General features: G+C 40.0%; 2 protein-coding genes across 2 annotated transcripts in view; one reads left to right on the forward strand and one right to left on the reverse strand.

Moving 5' to 3' along the window:
- The window catches only part of MED12L (mediator complex subunit 12L), a 306,083-nt gene that overhangs the window by 117,513 nt on the left and 167,376 nt on the right, over window positions 1-21,194 (forward strand). The window lies entirely within an intron of this gene.
- On the reverse strand, window positions 1,655-2,647 carry P2RY14 (purinergic receptor P2Y14). Its single transcript, XM_065411078.1, has one exon. It carries the CDS (start codon window positions 2,645-2,647, stop codon window positions 1,655-1,657), a length of 993 nt encoding a protein of 330 aa, XP_065267150.1.

The raw sequence follows: 21,194 nt of genomic DNA on the forward strand, positions 1-21,194 counted from the left end.
TTCCAGTGATAGAGAGTAAAACGGAGAGCTTCCATTTCCAGTGGAGTCATCTGGAATCTTTTCTAAACATTACATTCACTGGCCCACTCCCCATGTAAAATTATAAAATCCAAACAAACAAATCTAGCTGCATTGAAAAAGAGGTTTTATTTTTTTTAGTACAAACACAATAAAACATGTGAGATGCACAATAAAACATATATACACACACAAATAAATGAAATATGGGTAGTTTTCAGCCCTTTGTACAAAGAAAAACAATGTAACATAGTGCCAGAAACAAAGCAAAAATACAAAATCATTCTTTCCAGGTACACAAATGTCCTGTTTTAAAGAGAAACTAATAGCTCTGAGTTTTAGGTACAAACAGCTAGTTTCAGTAGACTTTCCTCGCCTCCTAAAAATTCACTGTTAGTGAAGTCACAGCCACTTTGCCTTGCAGGGTCTCTGGTGAAGACTAAACTGCATGCTAGACGGGCATTGTTCATCCATAGATATAGTAATGACTCAGACTCTTAAATTAGATAGGAATTTTCCATAAAGGTTTCAAATAGATTTTCATGTACTACAAAATTACCTCCTGTCGCTAAATCATTCTAGAATTCCCCAAGCTCTACACAGAGCCTTGAGGATCTGAGCTTTGTTACACTTTTATTCTTTCCTATTTTCCTTCAACTGTCCTACGGTTGGCTGGGTGGAACCGTCTCCAGAATCCTTCATCTCAGCTCTTCATTTTGCTAGAGATTAATACAGGGCTCTCTCTTCCCTTCAGGGGCTGAGTACTCTGACTTGGCCTCTATCAGCCATTCCAAAACAGTCTGATGCTGAGGTCAGAAGTGGTAGAAGATCTTCTCCATCCCTGAGTTGGGCAAACAACTGGTTTTTTTAAATCCAACGTCAGTTGCAAAAAATAGGGGGGGAAATCAGTTTGGGTTGAAATTGTTGAATCAAAAAGTCTGTTCCAGAGTGAGAATTTGAACCTGGGTCTATCACATTCAAGATGGGTGCCCCAACCACTGGGCTAAAGGTTATGAGTGGGGGATACTGTTACCAGCACAGTAGCCTCACTACCCCCTCATCTTTCTCCTCCTCCTTCCTCTGGCCATTTTGTGAATGCCCAAAACTATTTGTGTCAAATTCACGAATAGTTGGAAGGCAACTGAAACTGCATTTTTTGTGGAGTAAGCTTTGTCCAAAATTTTTTGTCCAGCTTTGCTATTCAGTCACTCCCAAGCCCTTGTTGCTAGCTTGCACTTCTTATGTGCTCCAGGTTGGCTTATGGAGGCTAACAGGCTACAGCTGTTGCGTAGTTCTGCTGGTTAATCCTTGCCCCTCGCATAGAGCCCTGGCCTGGATATCCAGCTTTCTACTCCAGTCATTCTCCTGCCTGTCCTAGGCCTCAGACAACTAATATATTCCATTATAAGAAGTTATAGTTTGAAGTAATCTGGAAGTAGTGCATAGTACGATATGTGGTAATGCTTTTTAATATGGAAAACAAACAGCTGAAATGCTTTTTAAATTGACACCTTGTGTTTATTGTTGCACCTGCTCTTCGTTTATCCAATTTCTTTGTTAACTGCTTTGCAAACTGGAATAATTTTCCATACTGTATCTTATGAGGGATATGTGAATTTCTGAAATAATTATGCTTTCATGTAGTGTTTGACCTTCTGGATCTAGAGTTTTCTATTTCACCTAAAGCTGTCAACTTGAGATGCAGTTTTTGGTATAACTTTTCTCTAAAGGGCTTACAGAGAAATAAATAAATAATGGGATCAAGGCACACATTTGCAGCGGTCAGTAACAGAGTAAATTCTTTTCCATAGTACAGATTTTTGCTTGACTGACAGGAGAACTGAGACCCAGTTTGACTTAATGTGTATGGAAGTCTGCAAAGATGATATGGCACAAAACAAATGACAAATACAAACATGATGCTGAATATATTGCGATTGATTTTTTCCCTAGTTACCGTTGAATTTCTCCTGAACTTTCTGTAGGAACTATATATTTTTCTTGTTATTGCACTGTAAAAAATGATTAACAGAAGAAACACAGTCCAGAAAATTCCTAGGCAAATATAGTTTGAAGCCTTATGCCACTGTAGACCAAGCTCACTTTTAAAAGTTACACACTTTTTGGAATTCTTCTCTGTAGGACTTTGATTAGTTAAAATAATATTTGGAAACGATAAAAACATGAGCATTGCCCATACGACTACAGAGATAATCTTGCTGTAATTAACTGTGTGAACAAAGGAGGTAAGCAGAGGCTTTACAATTTTGTAGTATCTGTCAAACCCTATGAGGCCAAAAAATATTATTCCAACGTACATATTTAGGTAAAAAATAACAGCAGAATATCGGCAGACAAAAACGTTGAGCTGCCAAGGCCCAATTTCTGAATCATTAAGAATTTTGAAGGGGAAAGTCAGACTCATAAGAAGGTCGGCAACAACAATGTTCTTGAGATAGACGACAAAGCTTTTCTTGCTAGGAACATGTAGAAAAATCCATGCTGCTACACCGTTTAACAGGATTCCTCCTATGAAAATAAATCCATAAGCCACTGGAATGACATGAGTAGTTATTATTGAGCTGTAAGTGCAGTTGTTTCCTGAAGCATTTACGCTTGAGTTGGACATCTTAGAATATTTCAGTCTGTGTTCCTGAAAGCAGAGGGAAAACAGTGTTACCAGTAAGATAAATTGGATTTATCTTACTGTGTTCATGTTGCAGTTGTTTCCATTATTATAAAGTTAACATTGATGTCCTTTGCTGTATCATCAGTATGCTTTTCAGGAACCAAAGTAAATATCATTTCCAACAAATGTGCTTAGTATAAATGTCTAATTGCTGGTGTTGGTCCACTCTTTTGGCTCTGTCTATGAGTGAATAGTATTGTTTTAAATAAGAAAACAATAGATTCTCTAAGTCCTTGATGCCTTTCTGTGAGTAGGTGTTCTTGTTCAGGAGCTTTATTGCTCCCCCCCCCAAAAAAAGTGGGGAAACTTGTAGGACGATCTGGTTAAAATACCAAGGTGATCATTCACTTAGTGATCTAAATTTTGTAAATTTTGGGTGTCTACTGGAAGAAAAGCCTACTTACAACATTACTTATGTTAGTAGAAAATGTAGAACAGGTGTTTTTAATTTTCAGCACCGCTGATTTCCCAGCACCTTTAGTGTACTACAAAGTTGCACCCTCTGAGCATGGAGGGTTCCAGACACAGCAGAATCTATGAAGTTCTGTTCTGCAGGAGTAATATGTAAGGCATGTAGCGGAGACAAGACTGATGCTAGTGGGGGCGAGATTGGTGGATATATCCCTGCCCAGATCCATTGCCCACTAGGGCTGTAGAGGCTGCTCCAGTCCTGAGGCTGGAGTAGCAGCTGCACAGTCACTCAGTTGATACTATGTTACTTGGGCAGTAGGCTTTCTTCCTGTCATGCCCCCATGGAGATACCAACTCCAGTTACTTGGGCTAGGTACTGGGAACAGTATTTGGAGCACTGTATGTGTGGTTTAATGAATGCAGATATATGCAGTTACAAAGGTCTGGAGTTTTGAACTCTAAGGCCAGTATACTATAGATATGCGGTATGTTATTAGAAGGTGTGAGGGAGGGAAATGTTGCTTCAGCAAATTTTATATTCTGTAGGTTGCACTTGTAAACAAGAGGCTGGTGAAGAACACTAGATAGTGCCAGCATTCCTTACGTTCTGTTGAAGGAAAGCCTTAGAGCAAGCTGTGCTAGCTGCACTTATCTTAGTTGTTAGTAGCACAATTATAAAGATACATTTGTACACTAGCATAAGGTGTAAGCTAGAATTGTCTTTTAAGGCTCCCCAAATTAAAACATAGATCATTTCTTCGTGGTCTTCAGGAAATCACATCTGCTGCCTGCTCTGCTATTGCTTTGACAGGTTTATGTGAGTCTATTGTCCTTGTTAGGAACTGAACAACCAATACTGTATATTGCTGCTGTATTTGGCAAACTAAAACTTTAAGAACAACTGAGAAAACAAAGCTCTCTGGTGTCCCTTTGAAAGTAAAGCTTTTGCTTGTTGTCATAAGCTTGATTTGCAATGGTCACAAGTGAACCAAAAGTCAAGAATATCAGATCCATGGGATCTCTGTGCGTGGGAGGCTGGAACTCAGACACAAGCTTGTGGTCATTTTAAATACACTACATGGGAAATTTTCTTAGAAATAGAACTGCATAGTTGGGTCACTTTTTGCATACTGTATTTGAAACATCCCTTTTAAAGAGAGATTGTCAGGTTTTAAGTCAGTCACCTTTAACTTGGAATAGGATGGCATATGGTATATCAAGGGTCCCAAATTCTCCCAGTTATAGGTTCAGAGGCCCACAGCTAAACCTCTTCCTAGTACATGCATCCAAAGGTCAACAAGTTTAAACTCTAGCTGTCAATTTTAGTTGGGAAAAGCGGTGTGTGTGTGTGTGTGTGTGTGTGTGTGTAAAGGTGTAGGGCTGTTAGACTATAGTCACAATGTTAATAGATGGGGAGGATCGTTAAAGGGTAATAAGGTTAATTCACCTAGAGCTTGGGAAAAAATGATCAAATATAGGAAGATAAAAAAAACTTGCTACAATTTTCCTAACTGAAATGGCTAAAGCTAGATACCTAAATCCCTATTTAAGCACCTAAACATAGTCTTATTTGTAGATGGGCTGGGCACCCACAGCTCGTTTTAAATTGATGGGAGTTGCAGATACTCAATATCTCTGAAAATCAGACTACTTTTATTTAGGTATTAAGGCATCTGTGTTTGAAAACTGTAGTCCTTAGCTACTGTCCTCTTCTCTAAACCCTTGTTTGTACTGTATATTTTCTGTTTAGACTGTAGGCTCTTCTGAGCAGGGAGCTGTCATGTTTGTCAAATGCCTGAAACATTCAATTCAGAAACATTCGGGTGCTACATAGAAAATGAGCTCTATGCACAAAAATTTAGCTAACGGCAAGTGGTTCTGTATTAGTAAAGAGTTTGGGCAAGTTCAGGTGATGGTCCTTGCGCAGATGCCACAGACTCTGGAGGGTTGTCTCGATGGTGTTGGCACAAAGAGGTGGGTATAGAAGAGCTTTGTATGTTGTCTCTAGCTTAAGTCCAAGACAGAGGATTCCTTAGAGGAAGATTAAACTTTCAATTTGTGCTTAGTTCAGTTTCATTTTAACAATTATATACACCTCTACCCAGATATAACGCTGTCCTCGGGAGCCAAAAAATCTTACCACGTTATAGGTGAAACTGCGTTATATTGAACTTGCTTTGATCCGCTGGAGCACACAGCCCCGCCCCCCCGGAGCGTTGCTTTACCGTGTTATAACCGAATTTGTGTTATATCGGGCATGTTATATTGGGGTAGAGGTGTAGTTCATAAATATATTATCTAGACTATACAAGCTGGCTATATCTAGTGAGTGGCTGAAATCACCCACAGGACAGAATCTGCAAGTCAACTGAAACTAGTAGCATATCCTTACCTATCTTATTCGGATTTAATAGGTTGCAGTGGTCATTTACCGAGGTGTCAGTGTTCTGAGGGAGTTTTGCATCCCAAGGGACAGGGACTTTTCCTTTCTTGGGTAATCTGTACATAAAATGAAAAAAATATAGTTTAGTTGTGTGTCAATGGTTACATATCTCCTTAAAGAGTATTATAGGGGGAGCTGACAGTAACCCCTGCATTTAAGTTGCCTAATATTTAACGTTATAAAAGATTGTGGAGACTTTTTATTGAGAAGCTCTAACACTTCCATTGTTTGTAGCAGGCCTTTAAAATTTGGCAGGGACAAAGGCCCAGGGCAAGAGACTTCTGTTTTGCACATAGTGTGAAATTCCATTCAGGTTTGACTGAATTATAACCTGATAAACGTAGTCATTTCCCTGCTGTGGCTTATGTTACTCAGGAAAGTTTTGGTAGTGCCTCAAAATAACTACGAACGTTCTAAGAGCCAGGCCCATGCTGCATTGGAAAGCCAGGGAGTTACTGGAGCAGCTGTCATGAGGCGGTGTGGTGTATATAGCCCCAGAGTCCCATATCCTTCTCTGTGGACACCACATGAGGCTCACTACATTTTTGGGGAGGGGAGGGACGAGCTGGGCTGGAGTCCTGTAAGTTTCCTGGCCCCACCATATAGCACTAGCAGCTCATCCCTATCCCTCTTATTTAAAAAAATAAAAGTCTTTAGCTAACTCAGTTTTTTAAAATCTTTATCACAAATGTAGAAAACTTTTACACTAAAACTACTATATTAATTATCCTTTTTTAATAGTGCATTAGAAAATCCACTTAGTTGCCACCCTATTTCTATCCTCATGTGAGAGCAATAATGCCTAAACAGACTTTATTCTTTTTTGCTCATTGGTATTGAAAACTGTTATCCTTGAACAGAAGTTCTTAAAATAGCCTGTGTAGTTCTTGTTGCCAAGGCTGTATCTTGCTTTTCACTAATAACTGTGGTCGTATACTGCACATTTGGTTTGGGTATCCCCTGAAGATGATGCTAGAATTCTGTACTATACATCTTTATTGTTTATAAATGTGTATCTGCATACACAGCTGTCTGAACAGTGCTTCAAATATATCATTTTTAGGCTTGCTAACATGCGTAGCAAGTTTCTCTGACTTGATGCGTGCCACTACCACTCTTCAAAAATAAAATTAAAAAGCAATATCTTACGTAGTGATCCAATATCAAAGATCCTAATGTAATGGCCTCAGCACAATAGCTGCTCCACTAAATAACTCATCATTTTCTCTCTAGTAACTCATCATTTTCTACCCTCCTATGCTTTGACAAAAAATAGATATGCCCCTGTGCAGCTGCTGCTGCTCCCCTCCTCTCTATGGGGAAGTTTGTGGCAACTGGACCTCTGTAACCACAAAGCCATTGGCCATGTCCTCCCACTTTCCGTTGCATATACTGCTGTTCTGTGGTGGCTCATGTGAAGGTGGCATAGAGCCCAGCCCAACCACATGTAGGGGATATGCAGTCCTTCATACTTGTTCAATAGCTGTCCCTCACACCTCCGCAACAGGAATGTCTTAGTTCCAATATTGATAGGGGTTTTATATTTACGTAGAAACAGCCTGTACTAAGCTTAGAATTGACACCTGTATGTGTGGTTTTTTTCTTATCCAAGATAGCATAAGTTTCCCAATAAACCACTATCTGCCATTTGATTTTAAGTGTGTGGTTGAGGGATCTGTCTTTGTCAGTTAACTTGGAGGTGAGGGTGATTCATAGATTCTAGGACTGGAAGGGACCTCGAGAGGTCATCGAGTCCAGTCCCCTGCCCGTATGGCAGGACCAAATACTGTCTAGACCATCACTGATAGACATTTATCTAACCTACTCTTAAATATCTCCAGAGATGGAGATTCCACAACCTCCCTAGGCAATTTATTCCAGTGTTTAACCACCCTGACAGTTAGGAACTTTTTCCTAATGTCCAACCTAGACCTCCCTTGCTGCAGTTTAAGCCCATTGCTTCTTGTTCTATCCTTAGAGGCTAAGGTGAACAAGTTTTCTCCCTCCTCCTTATGACACCCTTTTAGATACCTGAAAACTGCTATCATGTCCCCTCTCAGTCTTCTCTTTTCCAAACTAAACAAACCCAATTCTTTCAGCCTTCCTTCATAGGTCATGTTCTCAAGACCTTTAATCATTCTTGTTGCTCTTCTCTGGACCCTTTCCAATTTCTCCACATCTTTCTTGAAATGCAGTGCCCAGAACTAGACACAATACTCCAGCTGAGGCCTAACCAGAGCAGAGTAGAGCGGAAGAATGACTTCTCGTGTCTTGCTCACAACACACCTGTTAATACATCCCAGAATCATGTTTGCTTTTTTTGCAACAGCATCACACTGTTGACTCATATTTAGCTTGTGGTCCACTATAACCCCTAGATCCCTTTCTGCCGTACTCCTTCCTAGACAGTCTCTTCCCATTCTGTATGTGTGAAACTGATTTTTTCTTCCTAAGTGGAGCACTTTGCATTTGTCTTTGTTAAACTTCATCCTGTTTAACTCAGACCATTTATGATATACCAACTGAAGGTAGGAAAACAGTGTCTTTCCTTGCTAGTAAATTTGCTGTGCGAGAAAGATTATAATACACACATTGGTTAGCAAATTTAATTAACAGTTACCTCTACTAGCTTTTTCTTGGTTCTTTGAATTTGTGTTCCTTACTTAAAGTACAGACTGTACAACTATTATGAATTTGAGTTTTATTAACCAAAATAGCTTTGAAAGCAGATAAGAAATTATGGAAAGCAAAATAAAGATTATCAGATGATAGCATTCACAATATTGAAAATTGAGCTTAACATGGGATGTTACAATTTTCAAGAGATAAATGAGTTTAATTAATTCAAGGTCTCATTACAGTCTTGTTTCAAAGACAAACTTTTATCCTTGTTCTACATTAGTCTGGGTGGTGATTTTGGTATCAGTGTGGAACTATGGATCTTTAAACATAGATCCAAGTAGGATCAGTTCATATGTGAAACTCTGTGCAATTGCCAGTCACACAGATAATCAGGCCTTATGATCATTTAGGCTTTAAAAGATTTAACTTCATATTGACCTCTCAACATACCATTTAAATGCATCAGTTTATTTAGTACAAAACAAACAATTTATTAGATAGACATCTGTTAGAAATAAATAATATTTATCTTATTAATCTATTTAAAATAGACAGCATCGCCTGAACTGTATAATACTTTGTGGTCAGGTTGCCTAGGCAATGAGACTTCCTCAAACTGAAAGCATCTATTAAAATAATGCTTTTAGATGGGTTTAATTTTCTGATATAGTTTCTTAAAGCTTAATTAATACCCTTTTAGATTTATCTAATAAGATTATACCTTGATACTGTATGATAAAACCTAGTGTGATCTACTCTGTCTCTGTTGCACATAAGTGTAAAACATATAAAACGGAACAAAAAGGTAAAAGAGGAAATTACTTCACAGCTTAGCAAGAGTTTGTGGTTATCTGACTGGTTTGCTATTGTAGATACTCAACCTGTGTGAAACACAGAAACTCCATCTGCTGTCTGACATGCTCTAAATGTTTAGGGCTAGAATATGTCAAGATTCTGGCCTTTGTCTGTATCTATACTATTGTTATTAATAAGCACCATATTTCTTATATTACAGCTATCCTGTAATTTCTGTCCTGGCATTTGCTCATGTACATGTTAAAATAGTGTGTTCTAATTTCTCATGTAAACATTACATGCTTGCATAATTGTTTTAAATGCATGTGCCACATAACATGATATAGTTTGTATATCCTGCACATACATTAGTTGGTTGTACAAAGAAAGCAAAATTGACAAGCCGAGTTCACAAAAGTTTGATTTGGTCAAGCATATAAACACCCACTTCTTTTTGGGCTGCCAGTTCATTTTATAGTCTTGCCAAAAATGTGAAAGGAAAGTTTTATGCAGCTACATGATTAAAATGCTTGTATTCCTTCTATATTTAAATGCCTATCCCTACCATACATGGATTCCAAAACCATTGACTCATTTCCTGATGTACTACAACTTGTCTGTCAAATTCAGAAGTCTAAACATACAGTTCATAACCTCCTTTTTACTGAGTACCAAACAAGATTTGCACAAACAATCAGGCAAATAACATAACCTTTGACTTCTATGTGTGAGATGAAAGTCTAATTTTTTTTCCTGCTCTCTTCCCTGATTTTTAAGCATTCCTTTTCTCATCCTGATGCAAATGGCTGCTCTATATCTACAGAAGACATTAGCAGGCTATTTTTGGAAACTAGTGCAGCTGCTAGATCAGTTAATAGGCTATACGATTCATGGGTGCAAGAATTGTTGACAATAGTTATTGGCTCTGGAATCCTCTCTGAATGGGAAAACAGTTCTACCCAGGGTGGCAAGACCATGCCGAATGTTAAATTTGAGTGCTTTGGTGTCATGAGAAAACCTAGATAAAAAGGAAGTAGAGTATTTTTTTTAAGCCATAAACATTATACAGCAGTTACAAATTATGCTGCAATCCATATTTTGAGGTATAGCTATTTTTAAAATACATTTTGTATCATAGTTTGGAACATAGGAGGTGCCCTGGAGTATGTGTTGGCCTCAGCCATCCTTGGGTGCTTGAGTGCCTTGAGATAGAGCTCAGATCATCCTGTTCTGAAAACCCAGGCCCTGACCACTTCAGCTAAATGAGGCTACCCTTTAGTCACCTGCCAGTCTAAGGCCTTTAGCAGAGAGCTGTGGTACACATACACACTAGCCAGTTCTTTATGGACCTGCCTACAGGAGAAAAACTAACTATTCTGGATAATGATATTTAGCAGTGTGTTCTCCCTGGCCTGCCTCATTTGGTATTGAAAATGGTTTAACTGTTTGAGAAGATCATGGAGTTTAAGGCCAGAAAGGACCACCAGATCATCTGGTCTGACCTCCTGTATATCACAGGCCACCAACACCTCCCCGCATCCACACACTGAACTCAGCAAGTGAAATTGGACCAAAGTGTTACAGACCATGGGAGATTAAACTATTATGTGCCACACGCAGAAAATAGGAAGGACTGAAGTTCACCAATGCCAGAAGCCCCTGGAATGGCAGGGAATTGATGAAGTGGAATATACCTAGATGTTCTCTGAAAAGTGACCCCATGCCCCACACTGTAGAGGAAGGTGAATCCTCCCCCACCCATATCCCTGTCAATCTGATCTATGGCTATCAGTTAGACCCTGAGTATGAGAGCAAAGACCAGGCCACCAAGCACTTGTGTATGAGAAAATTCTCAGGACCACCTCAGAGCACTGGCCCACCCCGACCAGCATCTCATCTCCAGTTGTAGCCATCTCTGAAGCTTCAGACAAAGGAGATGCTCTCTACTCCCCCTACCCCCCGCCGCAAAGAATACATTTCAGTGGAAGAGTCCCTCCTGACCCCTGCAAGCGACCAGCTGAAGTGCTGAAGCATGAGATTTTGGGAACAAAATAGATGAGACAAAATAGATCCAACATAGTTACAGAAAAAGCATGGTTTACCTTGACTAAACTAACTTGAGTTAAAAGCACGATTGCCTTGTCTACAGTACGATTTTAATGTGTGCTAACAAATTAGTTATGTTTAAAACTGCACCTTTTCCCCTAGTGTGGGCATGGCCTTTGAGGGTAAAGGACAAGAGAAGACCTATTGCTGAAAAACATTCAGTAATATGCTATTTTCCTAAAATAGAGAAGGTCTACAATACCCCCTTGGCTGATTAAAACCCCAATCTCTAACAACATTCTATTAAGTAAACCCCTCTCTTTCCTTGTCTCTGAATTTTCTAACTTCTTACCATGATATGCTAAAAAATTAAAATCCCACCATAACTTCATTATGTTTTCATCATAACTCACTAGTTTTACAGTTTCATATATGTAAAGTTATTTCAGCAGCATGCTGATGCATCATTTTTAGCCAGGTTTCTCTTTAGGAGTGTGCAGTGCAGATGTTCCCTTATGTTGGCATGTAGTATACATGCACTGCACATCCCTCTTCCCCCAGTGAGGGTATAAGTAACAGTGTAGATGGTGAGGCACGACTTAGATGAGTAAAGACACGCTTGAACTCTTAGGGAATGTCCCCTACACAGCTCTCTACAGGCCCAAGCAGTGCCTCCCCCATCTACACTGCTGTTTCTAGGAGTGGAGTGTCCAGCTGGCTCCCCACCGCCGGAGTCTTTCCCTATTGCCAGACTCTTCCACTGTCACGTGTATCTGTGCACTGCAGTGTGGATGCACCCTGCTTTTCACTGCAGCATATGGGTACATGTAACCTACACACTGCCACCAGTGGTGTGCAATGTAGACATACCCTGTGCATAGTGTGCATATTTTTATATTGCACTATCTAGGGCTGATAATGATCAATGAAGATTTACTGTAACTTAGCATAAAAATCTCTCCAAATTCTTCAACTGTGCATGGTTTGGTCCTGCTTCCCGAAGGATGCATTCAATAATGGAATAGCCATCTTCAGTTCGTGTTTACACTAGTTTCTTATTTTCATAATCAAACGTATAAAACACCTTGCACCCTGATGACAGCTGTCCAAGGACAGTGATTTTAAAAAACTGGTTTACACCTGGAAAGTGAACCTTGTAGTGTAAAAGAACTTTCCTTCAGTTCGTAAAGACTAGCCAGGTCATGTTATTCTTTAATGTAATGGGCTAGTATTAATTTTGTGTCAGCAACAGGTTTTGTTAATCAATTTGTAAGCATTTGTAAATGGCTAAGCAGCTGGTGACCACTGCTTATCACACTTTTTCTAATAGTCTTATTAAGCCCTTGTGTTCCCTCCATCTTTCATTGTATCCCCCTGTTGCCTCTCATCTTACACTTAGATTGTAAGCTCTGTGGGGCATGGACCATGTCTTGGTACATGTTTTTACAATACCCAGCATTCTAGAGACCTAATTGTTGATTGGGAGTCCAGTAGGCACTACTGTAGTACAGAAAATAATTATTTTACTTAAATTTGTGGGCCTCAGATCATCAGACCTTGCTCAGCTTCCTCTGTCAGGAAGTCTTTTACAATAGGCATGTTTAGTGTGGACGGTCTTTTATAATGGAGACTTTACAGACCACACTTATTACATTAATTTAGGTTATAACAGACACTTCATTGGCATTTATGAGTGGCTTCTTATACCATGAAGGGAAAAGCAGGAGGGTATAGAAATCAATTGCTGTAGATACCGTTAATTTTCTCCTTAAAAGTAGAACACCAAATTCACCGGAACCTAGCACAAAGCTCATGTAGTTGGGGATGGAGGACACCTAAAGGGTAAAGTTTTGTTCGCTCACTGCAGCACCCATTTGTAGCCAGTTCATTTGTTCTTACTGTCCAAGATTCCCAATCAGTATCTATCCTTGCTTTTCCCCCTCAAAGTGTAACCTTGTCTCATTTTACTGATCGCTAAAGGTTACCATTTTCTTTCTGGAGAGTCTGTTCTTGTTTCTGAATTTTAGACTAGGCTCTAAAGTAATTAAATAAGCATTTATGATTAAAGGGCTAGATTTGTTGATTTGTGCAAACTCCTGTACTTGCAGGAAGACCCACTGAAGTCAGTGGCACTTCAGGGGTCCCCTTTGTTTGCATGTAGAGCTATTTGTAGCATCTGGCCTAGATATTGGACTTATTTCCAATATATGAATTAAGCTTTGAAAAGCTCCCGTATGCAGTCAGCCACAAGGTATTTCATTAATTGGAAAATAGGAGGAGTAAGGGGAAAAGTTGACGTGGGCATGTGGTGTGTACATGATGATCCTGACCCTCAACATCAGAAGATTAAAGAGATATAATATTTGGCTTTTAGAAATATCAGCCATATCAAAATTTTGGCTCCTTTAAGCCATGTAAAATACTTGGTATGCATTAACATTTTTATTGTCCTTGAAAGCGAATATTTGAGGATGCAAGAGGTATTTTTTAACAAATGGCAAATGAGAAGGAATTAAAAATATTCCTTTTTATAATTTCATGTCTGTTGAATAATATATCTAACTATTTTCATAAAACTCCTTGACTTAATATTAAAAGCATCAGACAATGGAAACCTTCCTTAATTTTAAATATTTATATTCCATTGCTCACCGAAAACTAAACGAAAAGCTTGGGGTGGGGAAAGGGAAAGCACAGCTTAAAACAAGAAAAGGGAAAAACAACACAAACAAAAGCCCACACTTTAGGAAATAAACCTTAAAACTACATATAAAGATGGAAAAGTCCTTACCTGTATATCTGTAGGAGGTCAGACTAGATGATATTATATTTGCATACTATGTGAATGGTTTCCTGTCCACACTTACTTTATCATTTTAAAGCATTTTCTTAAACACATCTAACTAATAATTATAAATGTATATTAACAAAACGTAGGATTGTATAAAATATATTTTTAAAAGATGTAAAATTAAAGTGATCTTTTAATAGGAGAAGCAATTAAATATAAAACTTCTTGTTGCTAATTTAAGGCTAAACAAATATATTTCAGGAGAAAGCATATACTAATGTATTGGAATATATTACAGCAAAAAGTTTTAAATTATAGCGTTTTCTTTCACTCACCAATTATTGTGTAAATCTTCTCTGTGGTATCCGTTAATGTTGTTCCTTAGCAATCAGATATACTCTCAGTTCTAGATTGAATATGCTTCACTCTGTTTTCTGCATAATCTTCTTAAGTAGTGGTAGTGGTAGTGCTTGAAACTGCTACTTTAGTTCCCAAACTGAAGTATTTAAAGGCTGGTTCGCATTGTCTTCATGCTTAACCAAATGTGGTTTAAATGTCAAGTACTGCAGATGGCCAGTACTATTTTTTTTATACTTAGATGTACTTCCAGGAAGATCAGCATTGAATTGTATTCAGAAGTTACAAATTTGCAACGTTTGGCAAAACACTAAACGATATGAAGCTGAGTTTTTTGTTTTTTTTCTGTTTTTTTTAAATTGTTCTCATGCCTAGCTGTGACCTTCTCTAAGAAGTTAGTAAATTGCTTCTGTATTTATTAGTGGAAGTGTTCTAAACTGGAGGTCACGGGTTGCACTGCAGTTGCTTGCAGTGTGTTGCGAAAATCACAAATATTTACTTTGAGGAAAAGCATGATACATCCTTGGGTTTTTGTTTTTTTTTACATCTTATGATTACTCTAATCTTCTTGCCTGCTTCCCTCTCCACATGCTTTACTGGTAGGTTCCCAAATCAACCACAAAATCTGTAAAATTAATGGTGATACAAAAGTATGCATTCCTTACATTTGATTTTCACTTTTTAGTTATTTTCTTGGGAAAGCTCAAAAAATGTTGGCTTTTTTCCCCCTTCAACCCTAAAACTTACTCTTGTATTTTTTTCCTCCCAGGTTCACATTAAATATGTATTATGTTCATTTAAAAAAATAAAAACAATATTGTTGTTGCAAAGTCATGCGATCCAAAAATTAGGAAATGCCCAATTAAGGTTGCCTGTACAACCTTAGTTTGGGCCCCTGGTGCATATGCATTATGATAACCATGTTTCCCCCAAAGCCTTCTGCATAATTCAGTGCACAGGATGGATAGTGCGTTTATTGAATGGTTAGCTATTTAGTTGCATTTATGCCTGCCATTCAGTATGTGATCCTATGCCTTATTTATTACACAGCATCCAAACCTTGCTCTGAGTACAGAATTACTAATTTTCTCATGGGCTTTTCTATGAGTGTCCATTACTGTAACATTAGAATTGTTTACAACCATTATTGAAGTTATCTTCACAACACTCCTATGAGATAGGAAGTGATATTACCCTGTTTTACCAATGAGTAACTGAGACACAGAGATTAAGGCCAAAATTGTCAAGTGACCACTAATTTTGGGTGCTGAACTTGAGATGCCTAGGGACTGATTTTACTCTACCATTTCTATAGCATTTTATGTTCAATGCACAGCTCACATAGATTTTGGTTGCAGTTGTGAGTATTCAGTGCTTTTGCAAATCTGACCCCACGTCTCAAGTTGGGCACGTATAAAATAAGTAACATTCAGTTAGTGGCCACCTAAAAAAATTTTGGTTTACGGGACTTCACAAGCATCACATAGAAACTCTGTGGCAGAGACAGGGATAGAATCCAGTTCTCCAGGGCAGCATTCACCTTCCTTAACAATGAGATTATCCTCTCTTTTCCTGCAGTCCTCTTGCCTCATTCACTATACACCTTTCAACTTCTGCAGGGAGGCAGGGTCCTATGGACAACTGCTTCCTTCACTACACACCCTTGACTGATTACTTGAGCACTGTCCTTTCTGTGCACTGAAAGAGGAAAGGATCTTGAAGGAAAAATGGTATGTGCTCATTAATTAATGACTATCATAATGCATATGTGCAAGGGAGTAGGGTGGGTGCAAATTAAGGTTGCACAGGTAACGTTAACTTTGACATGTCCTCACTTTTTGGTGCTTTGCAGCCTTAATGTTCTTTTAACATAGTTTCTGTGTGTATTTTCCTAGGTTTTTAAAAAAGCAAACTGAAAAAAAAAATAGAAATTCTGTCATGTGGAATCATACCAAGCCTTACATGGGTCATCAGCAGGGTTGGAGCTTTTAAATCCACAGCACAGACCTCTGCCACTTGACCTGTGGAGTAACTGATAGCAGTAGCAGGTGGTTGTTCTCTGTGTGGACCAGCACTAGAGGTGGCTGAGGAAAAACTTTGACAGTGGGTTTCACAGGTATTTCCTAGATAGCAGATTAATGTTGACTCAGAAACATTGACTATTCCAAATTCTGGAAGGGGTGGAGTATGTTCTAGTGGTCACAGACCCTTCTTTCCTTTTCCACCCTATCTGCCCCCTCTGCCTGTGCTCCTAGCATGTACCCACTTGTATCCTGTCCCTGCACTGTTTCTCCCTTTTAACGTGTCTGTTTCTATCCCTCTAATTTTTCTCTGTCATTCCCTCACTCCCTGCCACTGCCTTGTTGCCCTCTGCAACCTGTCTCTGCTTCCTGCCTTCCACCTTCTCCACATGCCTCTGAGTTGCAGTCAGGTTGCTTCCTCTTCTGTCTGCTCTCGGTTCCTGTGCCTAGCACGTGCACAGCTCCAGCATCTGGGAGGAGCAATTTTAGAGGCTTATAACTTGGCCTTTTACCATCTCTGGGAAAATCTGTCCAGATTTGCCATCACATGACTGTCACCATGACCCTCCTGCCACAGCTCCAAAATATGGTGGCTCTAGGGTGTCTTAATGAAACAGTTGTAAGAGGTTTTTTAACTTGTAAAACTGTATTTTCCCCTCACCTTGTTCTGAGAAGGAGCTACACTGTTTTTGCTGAAACAGTGCAAAAATGTCACTCTGAGGCAAACATCTGGCAAGGGAATGGTTGAAGATTGGTAAAGTTATACGCAATTGAAAACAAGCTCTTAAAATTGAAAATGTTAGGCAGCCTAGGTAAGAATTCCTTTTTCATTTTCCTGTTGTCAGCATCCCTTCAAACTCTGTGTTGTATTTTTAGTCTTGTCTTCACTTTATTTTCTCTGAATCTGAATCCTTCCTGCATCATCAGATGCCACTCAGAGCACAAACAGGGCCACCATCCCCATCTATCCTGCCATTTGCCACAATAGTTACGTTGTTGTGCTTCTGTAACTTAACTTTTTTTTCCCTAGGAAAAACTGTTGGCCTGGAGACGCATGGACTGCATTTAAACTATTCCTACCCTTTGACCTGTCCAGCTTGGGTGGCCCTACCATGAGTTAAAAGTCCTGTGAGCATAGTTCTCAGTGTCATTGGAGCCCACAAGGCTTTCACTTCCCCAGGGAAGCCTGTTTTCTCCCTCTCAATTTAAAACATTTATTTTATTTTAATCAGAAGACACTGTATGATGTCATGGATCTCATTTGCTATTTCTGGATGGTTGTATACCTAATGTAGCTTTTGAGAGGAATCTATTGAGTGTCTCTGGTCAGATGCCAGACTTCATGAGGGGATTGGTGCATGAGCTCGTAGCAGTGCAAGCTATCTATCTTATTCATAATGGGATCCACAGATCCAGGACATTTGGTCTCTGCTCTGTGCAGCCTTGGAGCTAGACCAGAGCTGTCAGTCTGTGGCAGGGGAGTTGAGGCTCCACCTCTGAGAAGCCTGCCAGTTTTCTTCCACCTTCACAGATGCTGGCAGACAACCAGCTCTTCTCTTCTGCAAAGTAAATAAAGAAGTCAATTAGCTTAAAATCACCAAGCTCTCAAGATCTACCTTTATTGGCAGAGGGGATTCCCTTCTCTTCCTATAGTCACCAGGGCACTCTACCCTCTCTGCTCATCCACGTAGAGTGCAGCAGGGTGGCGAAGGCTAGAGAGGGAAAGTCAGAAACTGTCATCTGCACCTCCCCACTGACTGAGTGAGTGCCTGCATGGAGATCTGTGCCTGTTCTGCAGAGACCCAGGCCCCTCTCAAGTGCTCAGGCAGGGGACAGAATTTCCTACAGCCTTTCTCCCCAAGCATGAGAACTCCAATGAAGCAGTGATAGCTCCTCAGAGCAAAATCCTCTGAGCCCACCACAGGCAGTGGTCCCCGCTCTCTCTGTGCTGGGAGTTTGAGTGAAGCACATCGAAGGGCCATGGAAACTTCCCTCCCAGCTGCTGGAGCCTGCATTTGTGGCCCCTACTGTTTGTATTGAGAAGCAGTTGCTCAGCCCTTCCCAACCGTGGCTGCTGCAAGTGGCAGGGTGCTATTGACAGGGATCCAGAATAAAGAGAGCCTAGTAAGATGCCTTGGGCCCAACCCCTCCCTCCTTTCTACAGCAGATTGGGTTCCTCTGGCTAAGGTTGATGCAGCCTGTTCTTTAGTCAAGGAGACAACAATTTCCAGAGAGGGAGACCTATTGCCAAAGGACTCCACCTATAGGAGAATTGAATTGGCAACAAGGACTAAAATTTAAAGCAGCATCAGCTGCCGCTAGCTGCATCTACTTGTTTTGCTAGAGCGATGCTGGCCTGGGATGACAAATCTGGTACAGTACTGCTAAAGTACAAAAAAGCCTTTAATCTGGGCACATCTCTTGAAAAAGCAGTCCTTAGCTGATGCATTTGTGTCTGATGCCTCCCTGAATGCTTGCTGTACTCAGCTAGGTCTATGGGCTACAATGTGGTAGCATACTGACACATGAGGCACTGAGTCTGGAAGTTAGAGTAAAAGGCTAAACAGCTTTTAGCTCATTCAAGATTCTCAAGGGGCAAGCTATCCAGTAATCCCGTGGAAAAAACGGACAGTGGAATCACTGGAAAAAGATCAAGAAAGGCTGTAGTCTCCAACAAGCAGTATAGGAGAGACTAAGGACCTTACTCCAAACCAGTGCGGTCCTTTCATGCTAGCCAGTGTAGAAAGCCTATCAGGAAATGACTCAGCTGCATCGGAGAAAAATAGAACAGATATAGGGGACCACAAGAGAGCAGAGGTGAAATTTCCAGTCAAACCCCAGCCTCTTCAAAGCAATCCACAAGACCCACCAGCAACTAAGTACAGGGTGGAGCACAAATTGGTGGTGGTCTTCTTCAGAAGTGCAGAGGGGATTATTCTTTGATTTTTTCAGATACCCAGGACTCAGGTATATCCCATCTCCTAAATCAAAGGATCCTCAGAAGAGATGGGATCTACAGACAGCCATCGTAGATTTCCTATGAATAGGAGCAATAGAGTCTGTCTCTTCTCTACAGAAGGAACACAGCTTTTACTCCATCTTGTTCCACCATCAATAAGGGGGACTTAATGGCATCAATAGATTTGAAAGGTGCCTCTCTCCATATCCCAGTTCAATGTGTTCTGTTGCAAAGGTGGCCAAAGGTACTCCTACATGCCTTCCCTCCCTTTTATCTTCTCACCCGAACACTACAGAAGATTAGGCAAGAAGCACTGGTGATTCTGGTAGCCTCATTCTGGCCAAGGAGACTTTGGTTCTCTGATCTCCTCAACATGACACAAAGACCTCCCATCTGCTTTCCATCCAGAAGGGATCTTCTACTACAAGGGCCAATCATGCATCAGAATCCATACAATCTGATCCTAGACGCCTAGCACTTGAATGGAGCCTCTTAAGCCAAAGAGGAGGTTCAAAAGATGTAATATCTACACGTTTAGCTTCCAGAAAGAACTCCACTAACTCATTGTATCAGAGGCTTGGTAGAGGTTTACCCATTGGTGCCAGGACAAGAATCTCATCCTTTTATCTGCAGCAGTACAACAGATTCTCAGATTTCTTCAAGGTGGACTGAGACTAGGTTTGGCAGCTCAAACACTCAAAGGTGAAGTTGCTGCTTTATCTGGCATCCTTAATGCAGCAGTCGAGGTGGATTTACTCTTACCCAGATGTCAAGCAGTTTTTCAAAGCAACCTTTCTATAATACCCTCCTGCAGTGTATAGTTTCTTCATGGAATCTTAACCTCATCTCATTGTATCACAGTCCCTCTATCTGAACTGCTCACGAAGGTATCTAATTACTTGCTAATCATTAAGGTAGCCTTTTTTTATAGCAATCACCTCAGCTTGGAGAGAGTCTGAGTTTGGCGCTTTTCCCCTGGAACATCAATACTGTACGTTCCATAAAGATAAAGTGGTGCTCAGAACCGACCCTGCCTTCATATCAAAGATTAACTCCCAGCTTTCATAGAGCACAGGAAATTGTCCTTCCAGCCTTTTGCCTCGCCCCGTCACACCCCAAAAAGAAATTGTGACATACTTTGGACATCTTCAGAGCTCTCAAAGTATATGTACATTGTGCAGCTCAGTTCAGAAAAAACGCAAAGCATTTGTCTATCATTTGATGTCAAAGGGAAAGAAGGCCTCAACATTTTCCATTTCCAGGTGGATAAAGATATCGTATTTGAAGCATACAAATAATAGAATAACTCTGTTTTCCACAATGAGAGCTCCCTGAGAGCTGTGACAAGTTCATATGCAGAAAGATCTGATGACTCTTCTGAGGAAATCTGTAAAGCAGCCGCCTGCTCATCTGTTCATACCTTGTTCTCCAAAATCTATAAAATGGTCAAACAGTATCTGATGCTGCAATTGGTTGATAGGTGATTCATTCTATAGCATCCCAGTAACTATTAGGAAGCATTACCTATTTCTCATTGGTACATAACTCATTGTACACACACACACACACACACACACACACACACACACACAAAGTTATGTACCAATGAGAAATAGGTAGCGCTTCTTAATAGTTTATATATAAATTCCCCTTTCCCCTTCCGAGAGAGCATTGCTATGAAAATGGGATTAATTTCACCACACTACAAATAAGAATAGGCAAATGTATCTGTGCCAGGTATATCAGGTATTCTTACCTGAAAATTTCCTTTCTTGGAGTAATAAGATCCACAGATGAACCCACTCTGAATGGGCTGTTAATTGGGGAAAGTATGGGATTATTTATTAGCACTCAAAGTTAGTTCTTCATTTGAATTCCTTGCTCTGCCAGAGGATTATTCTGTTTGGTTTTAATGTTTAATTTTCCTTACTCTTATAGAGTGGTTAGAGATTTCCTACTCCATGGAAGTGTCTCAACTGGCAGGTTTCTCAGAGGTGGAGCCACACCTCGCCTGCTACTGATTAGCAAGTCTGGTCTGCCTC

Source organism: Emys orbicularis, chromosome 9 (genome assembly GCF_028017835.1).
Source record: "Emys orbicularis isolate rEmyOrb1 chromosome 9, rEmyOrb1.hap1, whole genome shotgun sequence".
NCBI lineage: Eukaryota > Metazoa > Chordata > Testudines > Emydidae > Emys > Emys orbicularis.